At 44.4% G+C, this 24311-nt stretch overlaps 1 protein-coding gene across 1 annotated transcript in view; it reads right to left on the bottom strand.

The window, feature by feature from the left end:
• Window positions 1-24311, bottom strand: part of MYO1D (myosin ID) — a 192208-nt gene that overhangs the window by 61113 nt on the left and 106784 nt on the right. Inside the window, exons 20-21 of the mRNA XM_014548831.1 lie at window positions 22195-22223; window positions 20393-20547 (exon numbers count right to left, since the gene is read on the bottom strand). Of these exons, the coding sequence (XP_014404317.1) occupies window positions 20393-20547; window positions 22195-22223 (184 nt within the window). The remainder of the gene's footprint in view (window positions 1-20392; window positions 20548-22194; window positions 22224-24311) is intronic.

Genomic DNA, 24311 nt, shown 5'->3' with positions numbered 1-24311 from the left:
GAAATTAAGTCAAAAAGCACAGAGAAGTTGAAAGAAAAACGAAAGCACCTTGAATTCGTCATTTTGGTCTATTTTCTTCTACTTTCTTTTTATGCAGGTTTTCTTTTCGAAGTTGTGATCACAATTTGGACAATATATTACATACTTAAAAACCGTATAAGCGTGTCCTTTGACAATAAAAAGTTTCTAAAAATGAGTTTTCATGGCTGTAAAAAATTTCATCACATGGCTACACAAGTTTCTTTAGATATTCCTCTAACGTTTAGGTTGTTTCCAGTTTTTCACTATTTATAGATCACTGCTATGTGCATCTTGACATATAAAACTTTGCTCACATTTCTTATTACTTTCTAAGGACATATTTGGAGATTGTGAGGACAAAAGATATGAGCATTAATAAGTTACGCATGTTTATTTCTTCCTCTGACTCTAAAGGTACAACACGACCCTTGAAATAACCGAAACAGAGAAATGCTGGCCTCTCTGACTGCGTCCTGTTCTAGCCTGTTTTGTCCCATGGCCTTCAGGTAACTGAAGAGCTTCCTGCATAGAGAGATGCTAATCGTTACAGGAATGCTGTTTGCAAAGATACCCCCTCACCTGACAGTACCTCTCCGGAGGAGATAAGGGACTTACGCATTATTTATCCAAGATTTAAAGGCACATGAACTAGGGTCAACAGACTGGGCACAAGCTTCCTCCCACCCCTGCTGGTGCCCAGATGTGTGTGGTTGTCAACCACCTCCCGCTCCTTCTATTTTCCCTTCCTCTGACATAAAAGAAGCCTAAACTCTGTCCTTTCTCACGATGGACTTGAGGATTAGGTCTCCCATCTTCTTAGTCAAACACACGGACTTTCTGCGGGTAACATAATTGCTACTAACATTTTTTTCCTTTTGGCCTTTTTTAAGGGCGGGAACCTCTCAACGACATTTGATTCATGCTTTCAAATGGTTTTCCCGATTTGTATCAATGACCTCTTTCAGCAGCAATAAATCAATGCAGAATCTTACTGCATTCTTGCTAATGGAGACTGTTACCATTAAAATAAGCTACACCGACTTGAAGAAAAAAATGGTATCTTATTGTTATGCTAACACATTTTTGATTACTAATGACGTTGAAATTTTAAAAAAATGTTTACTAACCATGTGTATAGCTCGATGTTTTTTTTTTTGTGTGTGTGTGTGAATTGTTCATTTTCTTTGCTATAGCGCATCAGTGGAGGATAAGGCTACCCCAAGACTCTGCGTTTGAATACCAGTGGGAATGACTTCCAAAGGAGTAATAGGAGGTCTGCTTTACGCAGGAGGAGCTGCTCTCTCTGCTCCTCTCAGTGCCTCCACTGCACACATGACATTCAGTCTTAACATGCTACGTATCGGTTTAGGATGAGCCACTAAAATGCCCTAGCCAGTTTGCTCAATGGTTAGGGGGCTGACAGGTCCTGGGTTCGATTCTAGTCAAGGGCACATACCTTGTACCTCAGTAGTAGGCTCGATCCCAGGCCCTGGCCAGGGCGCATATGCGAGGCAACCAATTGATGGGTCTCTCTCACACTGATGTTTCTCAATGTCTCTTCCCCTCTCTTCCATTCTCTCTAAAAATCCATGGGAAAAATATCCTCTGGTAAGGATTAACAAAAACAAAAAAACAAACAAACAAAAAACCAAAAAGATGAGCCACCAAGTATTTGACTTAACGTATTTGGTGTTTTAAACCTTACTTGATTTCTATGATGCTCATTTTGGTTCACTATGATTCTTGCTGGGCTAAAGGCTACACCGAGAATATAAAAGTAGCAAGAGATGGTGAAATGTATCAACGATTGATTGCCTCAAATCTGCGTTGCTGGAAGTCTGTTTGCGGCCTCCAACCTGCCATGGACCACTAGGAGATCATTTGTAGAAGCACTTCCCAAGATACAATACCGGCTTCCCATGACCTGTGTGGAGGCCTTACCGCCACGGGGTGGGGCTCTGGCGTGGAGGCGGTGAGCAGAGTGCAGGCACAAGAGCTGTGGATCCTCCCGCCTCTCCACGCGCGCCCTTCATAAGTTCGTCCAAACGGGCTGAGAAGGGGCTGTCAGCTTGCAGGCGGATTTTCCTGGCTCTGCAGTTTCTAAGTACTCACACCCAGCTGGGTATGAGGCTGACACCAACGTGCACTAGTCACTTAGGAAAATCTCGGTCAGCACGCGTTCCCTCTCCTTCCTAAGCCCACACCCTGTACTTAGCAGTGATTGTGAAGTGGTGACACCGTCAGTGCTACGGTGTGGTGGACAACCCGGGGTGAATTCCACATCCTCCCTCCCTCAACTGAGCCACCCACCCACCTGCTTTCTCCTTCCTCCCCTCCTTTGATATGTATTTACTGCTTCCTGTGCTAGGTGCAAGGGTGATTCAAATATACACATGGCATAGTCCCTGTTCTCTGTGAACTTGGAGTTCCCTGGGGTGACAGATCAAGCACACAGCTAACTATAAAATGAGTGACCATGGAGATCACAGATAAAGAGCCCCAGAGGTCCTCCCCATGGCTCCGCGGTCAGCCCTTCCACTGAGGACTCACCCGAGAGGCACAGCCCTGCTGCGTCCTGGGGGTACATCACAGAAGGGGGCCCACAAGGCTGCCTGCATTCTGCTGTCACTGTCACGAAGGGGATTTCAAGATCGTCCTGGAGACAACATGCTCCTCAATCGCACCATGAAGCAAACAGCCCATCAGGACGGCGACAGCGTTTCCCGTCTCGTGGTGTGTAGAACTAGAAATCGTCTCCTTATCTAGAAAACACTGTCTTGTGCTAAACCTGTTCCATAAAGAAAGGATTTTCCTTTGTAGCAATGGAAGGCATTCTGGCAGCATCCACTGTACGATGCGGTTCCCACCTCAGTCCCTCTACCACCTCACCCTGCCTTAGGGCAGAACTGATTCTGTAATAATCATGGTGACAATAATAATCCAATGAGCCACCACCAGTTGAGCACCTACTATATGCACACCTGAGCTGGGTGCTTGGCTAGACCAAACCCAACAACGTGTGAAGCAGGCATGGTTCCCTTAATGCGCTGACGAGGAAGGACAAGGGATCTAGAGGTCAAACCAAGCATCCAAACACTGGTCCAGAGATGGGCTCCAGTGCAGTCTCGGTCCAAAGCCTGTGCTCTGCCTGCCTGTCTCGCTGCTTCTCAACACGAACACGCGGGGCTTCATGCTGTCACCCTGCTCAGTCTCCGAGGCCAAGCAGCCCAGGGCCAGGAGGAAGCGTGTGTGCGCCAGGAGGTGGGGGGACCACAGCAGCACGCCTACAAGGTGCATTTACCGACAGTGACCTGTGTGACGGGCTGTGCCCAGTTGGGTCAGTCGTGCAAATGAGGCCACCGACACGGGCTGGGCCTCCCTGGCTTAGAGACACACCCCGGTCCGAGTCATCTAGTTCAGAGACGCAGTCACTGGTTTCAGAAGAGGCAGCTGAGAAGTGTGGGTGACTTGGTAAAACCTGTTTGTAAGAGTAGGAAAGCAACGCAAAAGGCATGTCACGATCCTGGTCAGGAGCCGCTTCCTAGAAAAAGGTCACGCAGCCTTCTAGCCCAAACTCGGGTGATCAGGGCTCTTCTCCATGGCTCAGGCCTTTCTCCAAAAAAGTCCCAAGACCCCCGCCCCCACCCCCCTGTAATTCTCAGAATCTTCTTTACATCTCTGTGATGTTGTGTGTGTGTTTTAAATATATTTTTTATTGATTTCCCAGAGGGAGAGAGAGATAGAAACATCAGTGATGAGAGAGAATCATTGATTAGCTGCCTCCTGCACACCCCACACTAGGGATTGAGCCCACAACCCTGGCGTGTGTCTTGACTGGGAATCGAACTGTGACCTCCCAGTTCATAGGTCGACGCTCAACCACTGAGCCACACCGTCTAGGCTTGTGTTTTTTTGTGTTTGTTCAAAGGCAGGTTGGTAGATCACTAGCTTGTATTATTTCAGAAAATTCTCAAGAATGTAAAAGACTAACACACATTCGGAACACCCATGCAACTTTCATGCTGTTCAAAAATGATCACTGGAGACAGAGGTACTTAGGCAAGTTTGTGTTCAGACTATGGTTAAGAATACAGTTAGCTTTCAAGGCAAGTGGTATCTAAGGCCACTTCTCTCTGTGGAGAAGTTCTCTCCACCTCTAGTCTCTTCCTTCCACAAACTGTCCTCTCATGGCTCTGGGATCATCTTTCCAGAGCAGATATCTGATTCGTTGGCACAGTGTGTAGTCAGGTGGCCTCGTCACTTCTGTCAGGGACACTCCTGAGAGTTAAAGGTGGCGGCTCATTAATTATCCAGGCGTAAAGCAGAGTTGCCCCCCGCAAGCTGCAACCTAGGCTCATCCTGCCGAGTGCCCGACAAGCTGCCCTGCCCCTCCCCTGCCCAGGTCAGCCTCTGAGCAGCGCCTGCCCTTCCTGAGCGGCGGACTCTGCACCTGGGCCCTGCCCTGCGTCTCTGCTGGACGAGGGCACGCTTCCAGACCAGGTCCGTCTCTGAGGCAGCGCTGGGAGTCCGGCCTCTTTCCCAGACACCTTTTAGCACCTCACTTCCTGGATCATCAGCATTTGTTTTCCACGTATATTGTCTTCTGTAGACTGTGAGCTCCTTGAGGTCAGGGGGTTTAAATCCTCCTTGTGGGGACTGCCAATGTGTAGAGGGTGTTTCTTATGTCGTAAGTACTCCATAAAAATTAGCTGATAATGAATAGATAAATTAGAGAATCTGTGTTGTGAATAAATGTTTATGACGCCAATGTTTTCTTATGGACCCGCTGACTGTCTGAGTATCACAGAAACTTCAGTCTGATTGCCACCTGAGTGATCCTACAGAAAAATAATCCTCTGTGAGCAATGTGTTTTCTCAGTGGTGAAGATGTTAACAAGCATATTTCACTTCCATTGTTCATGGGGGAGAGCATTGCTCAGGCGAAATGCTCAGCCCGATAAGCAGTGACTCATCTCAGAAGTGTACTGAGTTGCGCTGGGTCCAAAATCTCAGACCCCACACTTGAACTCACCCGGGGTGCTTTCAGACCCGTAGGGCAAAGCCTGTATCATTATCTGCTGTTGAGAAGACTCTGTGTGAAATTCCTGGGTGGCTCTTCCCTACCTAACCTGTTTCTTACAAGGGTGCACACCCGAAGGAAGTGAAAGGAAGTTCCCCAGACGGACGGACAACGTCCCCTCCCACCGGGTGAGCAATGAGTACACGCCCAGTAGCGTGAATTCCCTGTCTCAGTAAGGTTTTCCCTCTCCCCAAGCCTTAATCTCTGAGTGATGAGCAATGATTGGTACATCTTCCTAAATCAGAACGTCCAGTGACTTTGGAGAGCGACGAAGTGAACGCAACAGCGTCACCCCAATATGACGGCCTTTCCCCTGTTGTGATGTTCAGCACACATAACTAAATAGAATAGCCAGGAAATAGGATCCGTGATTAATGGAGAGATACAAGTGCAGAGGATGAGTATATGAAGGTACCCCAGGGTAAGTCTCAGATGGTGACAGCTGTTCCCACAGCCCTGAGAACTAGAAGGATCCACAGCACAGGGAACTGGTTTAGAAACAGGATCACAATTCCTGCATGGATGTTTAAGGTCATGAAATACATCACCAAGAGAGCTATGGAATAGATTCCTCCGGAGGTCTCTAAGGACAGAGCCGGGGGCGGGGCAGGGGGGGGGGGAAGCAGTCAGGGATGGGTTTTGTTTAAATTCAGCGGTAACTGGCAGGAAACTTTAAGCCCCTCCCAACCCTGCAGTCTCAGGATTCTACATCCATCGCCAGTGAAAGATGAGCCGAACCCAGGACCAGAGGGGCCTCAAGAAGTTATCTGAGCTGCTTCCCGTCAACGGCATAAGACTTCTAATTTTAGGTCCCACTCAGGATGATAAGCAGTAATACCGGGAGTCTTCCATCATCTAACCCGCCTCCGACAGTCAAAAGCCTGCCCTTATGTTCAAACTTCCTTGGTGTCAGATGGAAAACAAGATGGTTCCCTCATATCAACCCTCATATCCAGTCACCTAAGGTTATCATGCTTGTTAAGGCTCTTCTAGCATTCTTCATGCTTTCAAAGCTGCTGCTGTAAAGTTCAAGAAAATCTCAAAGACTGTGTGGCATCCTAGTATGTCATGAGTACTCTGCAGAGATGGATTCCGTAGCACCAAGTGTTGGGGGCTGAGGCATTCAACGAAATGGGAAGGAGTTAGGGATGGAGCCTGGATGGAGTTTTTAAAAAAACTGATTTTGGAGAGAGAGAGGGAGGGAGAGAGAGAAACATTGATGAGAGATGATCGGCTGCCTCCTGCTCGCCCTCTACTGGGGATCGAGCACACAACCCCCGGTATGCGGTCCCTATCTTTTGACTGTCACAAACCGTTGACCACTCAGTTCCTGGGAGGACGCTCAACCAACTGAGCCACAGCAGCCAGGGCAGAGCCTGGATGGAATTTTAACACAACCTTTCTGCTCCTAACACACTTATATCCTAAAGGTGTCTATTAATGCCATCACCAATCTTCCATGAATATGAGCCACCGAGCACACATGACTGTTGTTGGGGAAGAAAGAAGTAACAGATGAGAAAGACCAGGCTAGAGAAAGGGCTGGCTCCAGTGAGGAAGGGGTCTGGGAAGAAAGGGTGGGACAAAAGGAGAATCCAAAGTCACAACAACAAGTGGGCTTACAGGGGGGAGGGACAAGGAAATAAAAACAGGCAGAAGAGAATTTCTCCTCACGGAATGTATCTCAAAACATCACCTGAAAGAGGCCTTCACCGGGTCTTTCTCCGGGTCACGCTTGGGCAGGTGAGTCAGTAGGAAGTGTGCCCAGGGCTTGCTGGCAGGAGAGAGACCACAATGCAGCGAGGGGGGAGAAGCAGGCGAGAGCAGGGGCGACAGTGAAGGCAGGTGGGTGGGTGAAGAAAATTTTGTTTATTGGTAAGTGGCCAATGAACTGGCCACAAATTTCTAAAATATATCCTTGCAACCCTCTATAAGACCCTCTCCTCAGCGGTCACTTTTATTTTTTTAAAATATATTTTATTGACTTTTTACAGAGAGGGAGAGGGATAGAGAGATAGAAACATCGATCAGAGAGAAACAGTCAGCTGCCACCCCCCACTGGGGATGTGCCCGCAACCAAGGTACATGCCCTTGACCAGAATCGAACCTGGGACCCTTCAGTCCTCAGGCCGACGCTCTATCCACTGAGCCAAACCGGTCAGGGCTTCAGCGGTCACTTTTAAAGTATCTTTCTGTTGTTGCCACTCCTCTGCTCCTAGGGACGGTGCTGTGTTGAGCCTGTCTGCCTCTCCAGGAGCTCTCAGTTCCATCAGGTTTGCCAAGTGGCCCCGGAAACCTGTAAATTCTGGGCGGGGCTGGGATGCTTCTCTCGAAGGTGGTAGAGGCCATGGGACAATTAAAATGAGCAATTCAACGAAATGAGAAACGTTGAAACTTCTCCAGGTCAGGAGGGGAACTGACAGCTAATTTCCTTGGGGCACGTGGTAGCATCCCCCAACCACCTTCTAGCAAATTTTAAAATGAAAAAATTCCTATTCTTTTGAAGAAGTAAGACTTTGAACACCCCACACCACCACCACAACCATTCAACTAGCTTGGGGAAATCAAAAAGCACTTCCAATCCACATGCAGAAAATCGGCTTTTGTTGAGGCAATTACGAACATTACCCTTTTATTCTGTAAGAAACCGACCCACACAGCGGGCTGAGAAAAAGCAAAGGCAATGAATGGTCCCTTGACCCTGGGGCTCCCTGCTTTCCTGCTTGCTTTAAATTGCTTCTGTTTTTAGTTCTTTTGATGGTTGACTTCAATCACTCAACAATATGCTTACACTGCTTATCCATTTTAGCTGTTATGCACTGACTTCCTTTCATGACAGATCTGCATGAAGTCATAACTCCCTCTCATCTTCATCGAAAACGTAATCTAGTTCTGATGATCTTGATCACATTAGACAACACGTGCATCCTCTCTCTTGTTCCATCAACAAGAAACCAGAGTCTTCTTTGCCCAGTGGATGAGGCGAGGCTGTCAGCATCCCTTCCTTCCCTTAAGCACTTCTCCCTACGCCCACCTCCCGTTGGCCGTATTTTTACATCCTCCAGGTTGTGAACTCCTGATTTTTCCTCCAAAAGGTGCTCCTATACCAAGTATCCCGATCTCAGTCACCACCAACCAACCCACCTACAGGGTGCTCTGGCCAGAAGAGAATCCTCTCCTCCCCTCTCACCCCATCCAAGTCCCGCCGTCACTTCCTCCAGAATATACTCTCGCCATCTCCAGTGCCAGCTGCCAGTGCGGGTCCTCCCCTCTCTTTCCAGGACCAGCCACTCATTCTGCGAGAGAATCTATCCACTACAGAATGGCCAGAGGGACTTTTCTGAAATAGAAGCATTCTGAAGGACCGATCAGATCACATCACTCCCCTTGCTAATAGATGGTCGCTCACTGCAGCCTCTGGACCATTGCCCACAAGGCCTTGAATGATCTATCCCTCATTTCTATTCTCTTACATCCTCCCCCTCATTCGCTCTGTGCCAGCTGGACCGGTCCCTATCTTTTGACTGTCACAGCTAATTCCTGTTTTAGGGCCTTTGTTCCTGGGCTTGGAAACACCCCAGATCTTTTCCTTCTTCTTAACCTTCGAATCCTAACCGAAGTGTCACTCCCTCTGAGAGGTCTCCCATGTGAGCAGAGCAGCCTCCTGCCCTCTACGCTCCATCATGTTATCCTATTTCATCTTCTCCATTGCACTCCAGACATCACCTTTCTTATGTGTATGTGTCACTGTGCACCTCCTTTCTAGAATGTGAGCACTGAGAGCTATTTTGTGCATGGCCCATATCCCCATCGCCTGGAACAGTGCCTGGAACATAGAAGGCATTAAAAGCAATACTGACTATTATCAACTCAGTGTTCTGTAACGTGAGTAAGGCTTCTATGCTTTGACTAAGATTAACGCCAAAAGTCGGAAATAAAGCAGTGTTTTATTACTGCAACCATGTAATTATTATTTACTACTTAAATATATTCTCTCTTGAGTGCTCCCCCACCTCCAGGAATTTACATTACCTTTTCTCTAGCATGGTCTAGCTTTTAAAGGATAGAATAAAACTCCTTGAGTTTCTCAGGTACCATTCATGGAAACCCTCTATCTTCTTGTTCTGATCTGGCCTGACTGCTCACTAAGTCTGTATCACAAATTTTATTTCCCTCCTGATTTATATCTACTACCTCTTGGCTCTCATATTTTCCTCTTTCTTTTACCTTAGTCTGCAGGAATATATTCCCGGAAAACTTCCTAGGAGAAGGTGTATGAAAAGCCTCTGCTTGTCTGACCATTTTTTCCCCCCTTGCTTATTATTATTATTATTTTTAAATTTTTTTATTGATTTGTAGAGAGAGAGGAAGGGAGAGGGATAGAGAGATAGAAACATCGATGAGAGAGGAACATTATCAATCAGCTGCCTCCTGTACGGCCCCTACTAGGGATTATGAGAGAGGAACATCATCAATCAGCTGCCTCCTGCACGGCCCCTACTAGGGATTCAGCCTGCAACCGATGTATGTGCCCTTGACCAGAATCAAACCTGGGACCCTTCAGTCTGCAGGCTGATGCTCTATCCACAGAGCCAAACCGGCTAGGGGGCTTATTATTTTTTTTAACGTCACACTAAACTAATACTTTGGCTGGATGAAGAATTACAGGTTTACAATACGTTCTGCTCCGTGCTTTAAAGAAAATTTTCCATTGTCATTTGGCATCTAGTATCAGTGAAGAACATTCACATTCATGCACACTTTTAGGTATACTCTCAATCTCAATGGGGACTTTACAGTAGAGAAAAGAAGCACACAAAAATAAAAAATAAGAATAAATAGAGAGAAAGGAAGCACAACTGTGTCAGTACTGGCCAAGACTACTCATGCTGATGCACACAAGAAGACATCTTGGAAGGCTAGCTTACTTACATTAACTGAATTAGGTTGAATTGTAGTATGTTGGGTAAAGAAATCCAATGTTATTTCTCCCAAACACAGTGTTTCTACAAATGCTTCTCTTACTCGGGCTCAGTACTTTTTTGCAAGTCTTTTCCTAATAGTTTCTTTAGCAAACCTCTTATTCACAGCACTCCACAGTTCACCTTCATGGTTCTCAGCACAAGTGTAATCGCTTCTCACTGTCTATTTGTAAACTCTGTGTAAGGGACAGTGTCTTGCTCATGGCTGTGTCTCTGGCATCTGGCTTATACAGAAGTCCTGGCACTTTGGAGTTGGGGCTCACTCGACAGGTTGAGGAAATGAAAGCAAAGGCATACAAAGGTGAGGTACAGCTGAACCACTCTGAGGGTCAAGAAGTAGATCCCTTTTAGTTTTTTAGGCTTCCAGTCCTAACAGAAAGACAAGGGCTTTCAGAGATCATGAGCTTTGGAGCCAGAGAACTTGGGTTTGAATCTGAGTCTACTCTGTTACTGATTAGCTATGTGATGGGGAAAATCATTGATAGGATCTGCATCCCAATTTCTTCACCTGTAAAATGGACATAAGAATGTCTACTTTGCGGCAGAGTGACTTTGAAGATTAAAGCAGATAACTTATGTAAATAAACTGACAAATAGTAGGATCTTGAAAGTAGTTATTAATAAAAGCACGAAAAGGTAGATATCTAATTAAACCTAAAGCACTAATTTTGATGGGAAAAAAAATCCAGAAATTATATCCCGTTTTGCATGATGAAAATATTCTACAGTGAAAGTGAAATAATTAACAAGTTTCCAAATCTGAGGCTCCTTGAGGTCCAGGTACGTCTTTCCTACCTCCCGAAGTTGGTTCCACTACCACCACCTTCGACTGACCTTGCTGCACAGCTCAATCCATTAAAAAATCATTAGGGGCCTCAAGCTACAGTCTGACATCCAATTTCTTCTGTGTCCTTTCACTCACTGATGAAAAATTTGAATGACTAAAAGAGAAATAAGTAGGTTTTATTAGAAGTTTTACATTTATACTACATTTTGTTTGGTTAAATAACATCAAATATACATGTGGTGTGATAAAATACAGCAAGGAAAGGGACGTTTGGGGTGTCTTATAGACGTCAACCTTGTTATTTTAGCCCCATGAAATGCAGTGAGTTCTCTGCTGCGGGGCGGGGGGTGCTCCCTTTTTCCCTTAAGCCATAGCCTTCCCTCACCATTCCCTCTGGGGTGGGCTTCTCCTAACTTTGTTTTGCCTCCATTATCTTGTAAGGATTCGTGTTCCTTTTCTTTGGCACTTGCCTGGATGACCAGCCTACAGACTCCAGAACTCCCAGGACGATTCGCTGCTCAGCCACCTCCAGTGGCAGTCCGTCGACAGCGTTCCGCATGCCCACAGCAGTGGAAAAGAAAATAGGGCTTTTTACAAGGAAGGCTCCTTCTTTCAAAGGCAAGGTTAACAGCAAGGGAGCATTTTCTGTTTTGGTTTGTGGTCAATCAATGCCCTCCTCTGAGAGACAGTTGACAACAGCAGGGGAGCCGGAACCAGGCAGACAGGAACCTCAAAGCCACAAAAAGCCTTACATTTGGTTCCTTTTTACCTACGAAAGGGAATCCACTAATAGAATCTGGGAACAAAACTGCAATAAATTTAGCTCACTGCTCGGGAGATCAGGGGAGTCAGGTGGAAGGAGAGGAAGCATGTCAAAGCATCTATCTTCCCCAATGTGCAAGACAAAGAACACCCCAGAACTGACAAGCTTGCTGCTCCGCCCTATTTGCTATTAAAGGATGGCAAGGTTTTTTTTTTTTTTTTTTTTAAATTTTTTTTTTGTTTTCAAGAAGGGGGGGGGAGAGAAAGAGAGAAACATCATTGATGAGATAGAATCATTGATCGGCTGCCCCCTGCAAGGCCCCTACTGGGGATTGAGCCCGCAACCTGGGCATGTGCCCTTGACCAGAATTGAACCCGGGACCCTTCAGTCCGCAGGCTGGTGCTCTATCCACTGAACCAAACCAGCTAGGGCCAGATGGCAAGTTTTTAAAACCACGAGGATTTATATTTAAAGGAACCTGGGTCTCCTGATCTTCTTATGCCTCCACCCAGGGTGGAAGCAACAAAGGATGGCACATTTAGGAACATGCATTAAAGTCACCGGCCAAGGCCTTCCGAGGACAACTGTGACTTCCTAACTCTCATCTTTCATAAAAGGTGAAAAAGTTTTCTAAAGAGCACAAAACCCTAAAGAAAACTCTGTACTACATATCAAGAACACCTCACGCACTGCTCTGGATAAGAAAACGACCTCGATTGGACTGAAGGATATGAGGGGTAGTCCCTGTGCCTATGAAATGTGCTTCTGTGAACTGATACTCAGATTTTCTCGATCTGATGAACACTGGCTCTGATTTGTGACTGGGTCTCTTTTAAAAAGGACACGTGACTTAGACTGGAGACAAGGTGGAGGGTCTAACAATTAATCAAGGTTTGTCAGGAGCCCAGATGTTTCGTTTTATGCCTTTCCTTCTGCTGAAGGTGTTCTTTCAGGCTTGGGTTCTGCTCTCCTGAACGGACGGCTATCACTCATCTAACCACAAGGCTGACTTTATTTCCCAAGGATTCACAGTCCAGTCACAAAGCAGTGAACATGACTTAGCTCCCACTAGTGACAGCTGGAAAGAGCGTCCAAATAAGAATTCAAACAGATGGAACCTTCAAGAATCAGAAACCAGTTTCAAAGAGACCCTAGAGTTAGCCAAGAGCGTTGGGTTCGGTTCTGGTCAAGGGCACATGCCTGGGTTGCGGGCTCAATCCCCGGGGCGGGGGGAAGCATGCAGGAGACAGCCAATCAATGGTTCTCTCTCATCATTGATGTTCTATTTCTCTCTCCTTTCCTCTCCAAAATCAATTCAAAAAATGCTTAGGTTTACAAAACAGAGCAAACGGTTGGCAGAAATTGTATATAAGAATGTAGCAGAATATGGCTTCTGTAAAACAAGTTACTCGGTGCCCTAACTGGTTTGGCTCAGTGGATAGAGCATCGGCCTGCAGACTAAAAGGTCCCAGGTTCGATTCCGGTCAAGGGCATGTACCTTGGTTGCGAGCACATCCCCAGTCGGAGGTGTGCAGGAGGCAGATGATGTTTCTCTCTCATCAATGTTTCTAGCTCTCTATCCCTCTCGCTTCCTCTCTGTAAAAAATCAATAAAACATAGTTAAAAAAAAAACACAAAAAAACAAAAAAACAAAAACAAGTTACTCGGTAAAAAATATTTCCCTTTGCCCTGGTTGGTGTGGCTCAGTTGGTTGGGCACTGCCCCATTCATCGAAAGGTTGCCAGTTCAATTCCCGGTCAGGGCGCATGCCTGGGTTTCAGGCTCCATCCCCGGTAGGGGGTGTGCTGGAGGCAGCAGATAGATGTTTCACTCTTACATCAAGTTTCTCTCTCCTCACTCTCTCCCTTCCTCTCTCTAACAAAATCAATGGAAAATATCCTCAGGTGAGGATTAAACAAACAAACAAAAAAACCCAACAAAAACAACAACAGTGCTTAGAATGAGCGATGGATCTTTCTGGGACAAGCAGAGGTGGTGGACAGAATCTTGGTCCTATATAATTTTATCTGTCGAGTCTCATCTAATTTCTAATCTCCACCCCTCCTTTTCTCTGAAACTCAGCCCATTCACTCCTCACGCCCCACACTGTGGATCAAGCCCGCAAAACAGGCTTGTGCCCTGACCAGAAATTGAACTGCGACCTCCTGGTTCATAGGTTGACGCTCAACCACTGAGCCATGCCGGCCAGGCCCGACAGACACTCTTTTTTTTTTTTTTTTTAATTAAAAAAAAAATTTTATTGTTTTACAGAGAGGAAGGGAGAGGGATAGAGAGTTAGAAACATCCATGAGAGAGAAACATCCATCAGCTGCCTCCTGCACACCCCCTACTGGGGATGTGCCCGCAACCAAGGTACATGCCCTTGACCGGAATCGAACCTGGGACTCTTCAGTCCACAGGCCGACGCTCTAGCCACTGAGCCAAACTGGTCAGGGCCCGACAGACATTCTTAAACTCTTTTCATATCAGCTCTATTTTCTGCAATACCAACTGTGTCATTTCCACACTTTAAGGTTGATTTATATTCTTTAATATCTTTACTTACTTTATGCAAATCAGCGAACTTTTTAATTTCTCCACCAGCCCCCCTTCATCTCGGTCTGTCATGTGATCTTTGGTATTCTTCTATACTGTCTTGAATTTTATTTAGAATGCAGACAGCTTCTACAATGTGGATTTCCTGTGATAGTCCCTTTCAGAAACAGGCTTTTCTTTTCCTTTAAAGTCTACAGCCTGCACCTTTCTCACTGCTTTTTTTCTTTCTAGGCCTCATAACTAAGGAGACGTCTCTTCAGTCCTGGGGTTCTCACACAAAAGGGGCGCGTGGATTCTTCTGGGTTTCTTCTTACAGCCCACCTCTTTGCAGTTAGAATCCATTTCTCAGCTTTCAACCTGGAGAGCTGGCTCATGAGCACAGCCTCTAGTTGTGGTTTTGAAGCCTTTTACTTATTATGAAGCTGCTGATCTGAGAAGTCCCTACATCTTGCTTCCTTGTCTGCTTAATGACAAGGAGACTCTGGAATTATTTCTAGTTTTTTAGTTTTTTTTTTTTTTTTAAAAAAGGACATGAAAAACTGCAACCCCTAGCATACAACATACCCATGGCTCTTCAAGTCTATAGCTCTTGTAGCGGCTGATTTAATATCTTAAAATACCTATTCACTTCTGTCCCTAGATGTATTACATCAACACAAGACGAGGTATTCATAAAGGGGAGGAAACTGTAAGAGTTCTTTCATGCAGAAGGAGGACTGAGTTACTACTATCTTTGGGGGGGGGGGGCAAGATGCACATTATCGGTGGGGAAGGACTAGAAGTATTCCACGGTCAGTGGGCCCCATCGGCCGGCTTCGGTATTCAACCATTGTCCACTGAGAGCTTTCCGAGTGCCCGGCACTGACCTGAACACTATGGAAACTACAGTGAACAACAGAAATAAAGTCCTTGCTAAGATGGGGCTTATATTCTAGTTGGAACATATGTGATAAAGAAACAAATAGGTAAGGGTGCAGTGTCAGATGGAGCTGAGAGCCATGTGGGAAAAGGGAGCAGGGCAGAGGGCAGGGAGTGCTGGCTGGGAACTGCTATGCTCTACAGGACGTTTAGGGACGGCCTGATGAGGTGACCTGTGAGCAGAGGCGGAGGACGTCCTCTCAGGGGACCTCTTCCTGTGTGCCAAGAACTATAGACTTGAAGAGCCATGGGTATGTTGTATGCTAGGGGGGACCTCTGCTTCCATTTCTATGAAAAGTTGGCACCTCTTTCTGTGTTTTCATGTGTACCTCTACTGGGAGGCAGAGGAGGGTGAATTGCTGTCACCATAAATCAGATGCCTTCAATAATTACAATTTTAGCCCAGCCGGTGTGGCTCAGTGGTTGAGCATTGATCTATGAACCAGAAGATCATGGTTTGATTCCTGATCAGGGCACATGCCTGGGTTGTGGCCTTGATCCCCAATGAGGGGTGTGCAGGAGGCACAGCTGATCAATGATTCTTTCTTATCATTGATGTTTCTTATCTCTCCCTTCCTCTCTGAAATCAATAAAAATATATTTTTTTTTACAAAAGAAAAAAATAATTTTAAATGGTTCAAATACCCCATTAAGGAGATGGACCATAATTTAATGAACCAAACCTCTACCGTTGGCTGCCTACATTATTTTTAGCCTATCCTTATTTTACTTCTATATTTTCAGCTGGAATTTAAACTATGATTAGTAGTCAGGTATTTAAGGAGAGCAGTTTGGGACTACAGATCGAGGGCTGCGGAAACCTGCATTCAGGGTCAGGGACAGAGGAGCGGAGACCCACATGGCAGCGGCAGGAAGGGGGAGAGAGCAGCGGTGCTGAGGAGGGGGACGGGGGAGGGAGGCAGGAGCAGAGGCCTTTGGGAGGTGCCTCCCTCCTCTGCTTCCTCCACCGCTGGCCAGGAAACCTCTTTTCCCCTGACCTCTGTATTCTCCCGGCTGCAACCAATGGCCCGGCTTATTGATCTGTGTCTACCCGTGAGTTAAAAAGAACATTAGCAAAATATAACAGAGAAACAGGTCAAGTGTTCAGTTAAACTCAGTAACGGGGCTCCTTTCACTAAGCAGATATTCAGGAAACTGCCTACGAAAAACAAGAAGCAGATGGCACTGACTTCTGGCTTTCCTCCACAGACACAGAACAGGAAAAATAAGTTCCAATGCCCGAGACTGGGGCTAAGCTGAGGTTTCCAGCATCCAGACAGGCAAATGCCTGGGCAGCTGCAGAAGGCAGATGGGTCCTTTGACAGCCGAATATCGCAGTTTCTGGTGACTCCCTCGTTAGGGCAGCCAGTGTCAGCCCATCTGGTTGCTAATGGGCAGGAAAGCTCATTACCAGCAGGTAGTCACTGCTGGGAGGCGATACAAAAGTCAAGTCAGCCATTTCAGAACCTCTGCAGAGCACACTGGCCCGGCAGACCGCTGGCCCGACCACCCCGGGAAGGAAACCCGCTCGGCTCCGCGTGCCGTGTACAATGGGACCATACAGAACAGTGATATTCCAGGAGGCTTTACTTGGCTTTATATCAAGGTATTCGAATGCCATGCGACGGATCATTCAGTTAGAAAGCGCTTTTGTTCTCTGCTGCTTTTCTAAACGGGAAAGGAAAATAACCATGACTTTAAAGCCATCAATAATAGGCCGCAAAACTAGCTGCCATTTGTTTATTGTTAAAATGAAAAAAAATTTCGATAAGTAACATATATTTACTGCAAAACACTTCAGTGAAAAAATAAATAAATCTCCCTCCTACCTCTTTGTCCCAGCACCCCATCTCCCCAATTCCTCTCCAGAGACAAACACTGTTACCCATTTCATGCATATTTTTCCAGAAATAGTGTATAATATACACAATCATATGTGTGTTCCAAAATATGTATACACACTTCTAATAATTATAAAGGCAGTGTTTATTAAAATACATTTCATTTTCAAAATGTAATAGAATCAGTTGTTAAAGTGTATATATATATATTTTTGGCACTATATATACTCACTCTATATATGTGTGTGTGTGTGTGTGTGTGTGTATGGGTACGTGTGTGTGTATACATACACACACAAGTACATACCCTTATTGTTATATTTAAAACAAACAGAGGCATATCAAAGGCTCTGAGAATTACTGCAGTAAAGAAACCTATTTAACTTCATTAACATATCCTTACTTATAAGGAGTATTAAATTTTATCAAATAGTATTTTTGGGTTTTTTTGAGAACTATTATATATGAATAGATTAATACACCTTTCTAATGGATAGCCACCCTTATATTCTTAGAATACAGCCTCACTGGTCGTGATACATTTTCCTTTAAAAAAACTCTTAGATCCAATTTTTGGGCATTTTATTTAGGATAAAAAAAAAATCTCTGCACTGACATGAGATTGGACTACAATTTTCTTTTCTTGTATTATCTTTACCTGTTTTAGATATAGTGTTGTGCTGGTCTAAACTCGTTTGCAAACTTTTTACTTCTCCTCTTCTCTCTGAAACTTGGCAGAAATTTCACTCATAGACTTTATGTCCTAATCCTTGTCCTTTATAATTTTTCAAGACAATGACTCCTTTCACATCTAGTCTATCAATAGCATGTTTTATTTTGAGCCCTTTCCTCATAACTTCTAACTAGAGAAGTTCTCGGAATGTACTTTAAGGAAATTATCTGAAAGATAAAGGATTGATCTGAAATTAAATACATCTCTCCTTTGGATTTCCATAATTAACCCACAGATAAATATGATTCTGTGCCACCTCCTTATGCTTGTAAAACACAATCTGTTTCTCGAAGTCAAACCAATGACATGATAGTTGACAATAAAGAAAAGTAGAAAAAAAATCAAATTAACCTTTCCTCAAGAAGAAGTCAATAGCAAGTTGATGACTCTAACCCTCAGTCAAAATGCCAAGCCTGAATTTTCTGGGGGCAGGAAGGAGGGTTTTGATCTCTTATTGGTATTTGACCTCTTAATTCATAGGTCAAAAATTTATTTATATAAAAGGCTAATATGCAAAGTGTCCCCTCGGGAGTTTCATCACTCACTATGACCACCAGGGGGTGGCGCGGAACATGGCAGGCAACCAGTGGCCGTGGCGGGGCCTGAGGGAGCGAGGGAAGGAAGAGGCAGGGAGGTGGGAAACCTGATCGGCCTTAATCGCCAGCCAGGCCTAGGGAACCTACCCGTGCACAAAACTATATAAAAAAAAAATCAAACAACTCAACAACCTTTTCTTTCTTCCATTTATAACTTTTAAAGACACTCAAAAATCTTACATATAAAGGGTGGGGCAAAAGTAGGTTAACAGTAATGAGTACAGAGTTTATTCTTGCATTATTTATTTATTATTATTGTATTATTTTCTAAATGAACAACTGTAAACCTGCTTTTGCCCCCCCTGTATTAAAGATTTGAGGGAATGCAACTAGAGGTACATTTGAGAATGCATATGCTGGGGAAAGGAAGCAATGATGGATTCAAGGACCAGATTCACATGTAACATGTAGAGGCATGTACCAGGGGTTGGAATTTGCTAAACAAGATCCAGATTGAGCAAAAATACTTCAATTCCCCAGGAAAAACTACTTATTAGTACAGGCATCCAAATTAAAATCCCTTTAATTGTCCATCTTTTGTCATAACTAAATATTAGGAGGAAAATGAGCCTGCTTATTTGAGTTATAAATTTTATTGTAGAGATGCCTTCTCCATCCTAAACTCTTCAGTATTCCCCTTAGCTTTATGACTATTTGGTAGATGAAAGGGAGTTTTTCAAAGGTCCATATGTTTATTATTATTTTTTGATATTTCCTTATTTAGATTCTTATTTTTCCCCCAGATAATCATTGAATGTTATTTTAGTCATAGCATTAAGAAGCATTTAACTGTATAAGATACTTAAAGATCTACTTTGATCTAGAATACAAGGTTTAATAACATAAAAGAAATGGTCTTTGCAGCCCACTTCTAAAATTATACTCCATACATTTACCAATGAAAGTTAATACAGCAGAATTAGACGTGTGGACATCGGATTGTAAATATGCCTTTGTTTAGACAAAGAAGTCATGTCTAAATGTAAGAATGAACAATCCTCATAAGGAATACTCGGTTCCTTCTGGCAACTCAGGAAACGTCTTTTAGGAGGAAAAGGAACGGGACATTGGGCTCATGTCTCAGTCGCCGAGCTTTGAGGAACGGCCTCCCAGCATCAGTGTGGTGGGGAGGTAGAGACAGTCTGCCACCGTGGGAAGAACACCTGACTTTGGAGTTAGCGAAGCACCCGCCCTAAATACCCCATGGCCTCCTCTGGGAAGAAAAACACATCTAACACAACTCCAATAAAGAACCAGACAACACCACTCCCTGATTAAAATTACCACTTCACTGGTCCCCATCACCCTCAGGATCGGCTCCCTGTTTATATTTCTCACGTCATTGTAACAACACACAACACACAACACACACACACACACACACCCCAGATACATCGACGTTTTACTGCGAAGTTCTCAGAAGATGCCATGTCCCATCACAACGCCATGTTTCTGTCAAGGTTACTGCCTCTCTCAGGGATTCCTTCAGTTGTCATGGACCTATATGTCCCTCTAAACCAGCCGTGGGCAAACTACGGCCCGTGGGCCGGATCCGCCCGTTTGAAATGAATAAAACTAAAAAAAAAAAAAAAAGACCGTACCCTTTTATGTAATGATGTTTACTTGGAATTTATATTAGTTCACACAAACACTCCATCCATGCTTTTGTTCCGGCCCTCCGGTCCAGTTTAAGAACCCATTGTGGCCCTCGAGTCAAAAAGTTTGCCCACCCCTGCTCTAAACCTACCTTCTACTTGGCTTATATTCACAGTAGACACACCTGCTGATCGTATTTGGGGTAAGCGAGAAGCTGTGACAAAAAGTCATTTTTCTATCTTTTTTGATTTAATTACATTTGGATTGGCAGTGATGAAATCACCATTAGGGAAACCTCTCGTTGTTGGTAGAGCCGGAGGATGGAAAAGTAAAGGTCATTCCTAGTCTTGAAACTAAGCTTGGATGCTCATTTTGCCTTCCTGGAAACAGGTGATTTAAGTGGTCTTTATGAAGGAAAAGAGCTCAATACACTAAAATTGGCACACGAGTTCAGTGAGAATCATGACTAAAGAGTTCACATATTTGAAACTTGTCGTAGTTACAAAAATCAAACGTTACCTCTTGAAATGATTCACCAGGACTCCAACAAGTTCTCCGATTCGGTTCTCGTGGGTCGGCTGTTTGCTGAAGAGGCAGACGATGAGGTCCTTGTTGTCTTTCGTATGGAACACCACAAGCTGGTCCTTTCCATTGGAGACGCTCAGGCCCGTCAACTGCGAAGAGACAAATATGGAAAACGATTAGGTTGGTTCTCAAAGGAACACATTTAAAAATACATCTTGTAATTTAATAATACATTTTTTGGTCAGCATCCCGGATGACTTTAATTTTTGTCAAGTTTCATGGAACAAGCAGATGGAAGGCAATAATAAAGAATGAAAGTTAATAAAATTGAAAACAGAAAAACAATCGAAAAAAATCAATGAAACAAAGAGCTGATCCTTTCAAAAGATCAATAAAATTGCTAAACCTCTAGTCTGAAAGAATAAAAGGGAGAAAATCTAATTACCAATATGAGGAATGAAAGAGGAGATGAATATCACTACAGACCACCTAAACCAAGTAATTCTTTGAAAGCCACAAACTACCAAGACTCACCCCAAAAGAAGTAGATAACCTGAATACTGCTATATCTATTAAAGGAGTTAAATTTATAGTTAAAGATCTTTTGAAAAAGAAAATTCCAGGTTCAGATGTTCCCACTGGTGAATTCAACCAAATGTTTAAAGAAGAAATAACACCGATTCTCCATATCTCTTTTTAAAAACAGGAGGGGAGGGAACGCTTCCTAATTCATCTATGAGGCCTGCACTGTCCTGGTTCCAAAAACAGACAAAGGCGGTAACAAGAAAACCACAAACCAGTATCCGATATCCTTCATGAACATGGAGGTAAGAATGACCAATAAAATATTAGCAAATCGAATCCAATAATGCACAGAAACAATAACCCCTGACCATGTGGTGTTGATCTAAGAAATGCAAAGCTAGTGCAGTATTTAAAAATCATTCAATGTAATCCACCATAGCAACGGGATAAAAAAGAAAGCCACATGATCCTATCAATGGATGCATAAAAAGCACGTTATAAGTCAACATCCATTCGTGATAAAAATCTCGCAGCAAACTGGATTAGAAGAAGACTTAGACCAGTGGTCGGCAAACTGGCTCGAGAGCCACATGCGGCTCTTTGGCCCCTTGAGTGTGGCTCTTCCACAAAATACCACGTGCGATTGAAACTTCGTGGCCCATGCGCAGAAGTCTATGCATTGGAATGCTATTCAGCAGTAACAAGGAATGAACTAATGATATACATGATTGATATCAATAACATGGATATGTTTCAAAGGCATTTTGCTGAGCCAAGCAGTCAGTCTCACAAGGTTACTGCAGGACTCCGCTTAAGTGATGGTGTCTGGAAGACAGAACTCTAAGGATGGAAAACAGATCAGTAGTTGTCACGGTGTGGGATCGGGGGAGTCAGATACACGGGTTTTGGGGGTGATGGATGACTCTGCATCCTGACTGTGGTGGCTGTTACACAAATCTATGCATGTGTCAAGACCCATAAATCTGTATACCGTCACCACTACCAAAAGCCAACCTTATTTATTACGTGTAAGTATAAAAAACATAGATCCCTGATTGTTTGACTCCTAGATATTCTATTTTGGTCAGCAAAGCAAAAACCAGAGTGATTTCTCATTCTGTGGTTTGTTCTTCAATTGCAGAAAATACCAAAGTGCCACCTCCTGGCCGCCACAGGTGCTGTCAGCTTTGTTTGGCAATCAGCACTGTCAGGGTACCCGCTGGGGGCAATGCAGAGGGCCAGGCTGCCGGGGACGGGGGAGGCGGGGGTACCTTAAGAGGCTGAAGGTATAGCCCCTGATCTAGGGGGATTCATAACCCAGTGGAAAAGACGAATATCAAACAATGTTAACAGTTCACACATTTGGAAGGCCACTGGGTTCCAAGCCCACACTTTACAGATAAGGAAACTGAGGCGCAATGAGGTTAGCTGATAAGCTGTATAAGTATTCCTAAACACCAAGTGAATACATTTTCATAGGAGGTGAGCTTTTTAATTGTTTTTAAAGAATGCCAGGGTTAGTGCTTAATGGAAAGAAGAGAAAATATCCAAGGAGTTAGAAGTCAGTGCACAAATCTATGTAGATCCTGGGCTTTTTGAGGCCACTGGCAAGAGAATAAATCAATCTTTCTGCCACTTAGATGTATCCCATCCAGCTGATTTTTAGGTGATTAAATTAAAAGTATAATTTTCATTTTAAAAAACATTTTATGTCGGTGGTGCTTCACTCTCATTTGATTATCTCATATACAAAATTCAAAATTGAATTTATGTGGCACTTCGCTAGAGAGCTTGATTAAAGTTTAATAAAATGAGAATTCTAACAGCAGTAGCCCTGCCAGCATGTCCCAGGAGCATCAGCTGCAGGGGTTCAAGGACAGTCAGCAGTGAACGCCAAGGGCATCCAGAGAGAGGGTCCCCGCCGAGGTGCTGCCTGGGCCAGCGGGGAGGAGCTGCTGACTCTTATCCCAGCCACCCTCCCACCTCGGAGTGTGGACTTCCCTATGCCAGCCTGTCTGGGTGGCTTTATACTGCTGTCCATGGGAATTCTTCATGTGCTGGCTCAGGCCAGAGGAAAAAACAGCACCTCATATCTCCTGTTACACAAATAAAGATGAAGCCCCTGCCATCGCCAAGGCAGGACAAACAGCATCTACAATGTCTCCTTTTGTTCTGGGAGACAGGATGGAAAGTGGGGAAAAGTAGTGGAGTAAGGGATGACCTGGATTAAAAAACAATGTTTTTATTGGTTTTGGAGAGAGGAAGGGAGAGGGAGAGAGACACAGAAACATCAAAGATGAGAATCATTGATTGGCTGCCTCCTGCACACCCCTCACTGGGGATCGAGCCTGCCACCTGGGCATGGTCCCTGACTGGGAATCGAACCCTGACCTCTTGGTTCATAGGTCAGTGCTCAACCACTGAGCCACACCAGCCGGGGATAACCTGGATGTTAACCCCAATTCAGCCAGGTGATCCTGAATGAGTCATTTAACTTCCTGGGCACCTCTCTCCTTTTCTGCAAAATAAAGATCACACCAGATGCCTGGTCTACCTTAGAAAAGTGTGGTGAGGATCAAAAAGCAGCAACTCAGGGTGTAAAAAGATAAATAAGCAAAACCCCTCTGCTTTACGAGTTTTTATACTCAAATCAAAAAGAGGATGTGATAGCAATATCTGAAAACTTCATGCTTGCACCATGGGAAGGGGAGGTATTGTGTGGAAATACACTGGTTAGGGAAGGGGTCACTTCCTCAGTTATCTCTGAGCAGCCACAACACGCAAATATTTCTCTGAACAGAAGTGAAACTCCTTATCAAGGCTTTTACCTATTAGTCGCCTTATTTCTCACAATCTGTGGGCTCTTGATGCTATGATAAATCCAAGACTACTTCCTCTTTGGCCTTGAAGATTTGGGATTCTCTGAGGATAACTTTGACCTCAATTCTCAGAGCTTCCTCAGTCAGGAGGACCCATCAGTGAACACAACTGGGCCGTTCGGAAGCAAGAGGCTACTCTAGGATTCGGAGCAGAGGCCCTCCTTTGCCATGGAGTAAGTGCAAGAAAGCAGAGAGAACCAGAAAAGAAAATCCCGACTTTGCATTCTCATCTATGAAACAAGGGTGAAACAGACCAATATTAGGAGGTGAAGTAATTCTGAAACATAAACATGACAAATTGACAATACAATGGAAGCAGTAAGGGACAGAATAGATACTGCAGAAAATCAAAGAAGAGTTGAATGAAATTTCTCAATGTCAAAGATTTGAGTCTTTAGATAGGAGCCACAGGTACCAGCCCAATTTAATTAACAGAGATTCACATGGAGATGTAGCCCAGAGAAAGTTTCGAGTTTCTAGAATACAGGGAAAGAAATCTTCAAGTATCT

This window comes from Myotis brandtii, unplaced genomic scaffold, assembly GCF_000412655.1.
Source record: "Myotis brandtii unplaced genomic scaffold, ASM41265v1 scaffold523, whole genome shotgun sequence".
NCBI classification, from domain to species: Eukaryota; Metazoa; Chordata; class Mammalia; order Chiroptera; family Vespertilionidae; genus Myotis; species Myotis brandtii.
The sequence above is the reverse complement of the archived record's forward strand: the minus strand, read 5'-3'. Positions and strand labels throughout refer to the sequence as shown.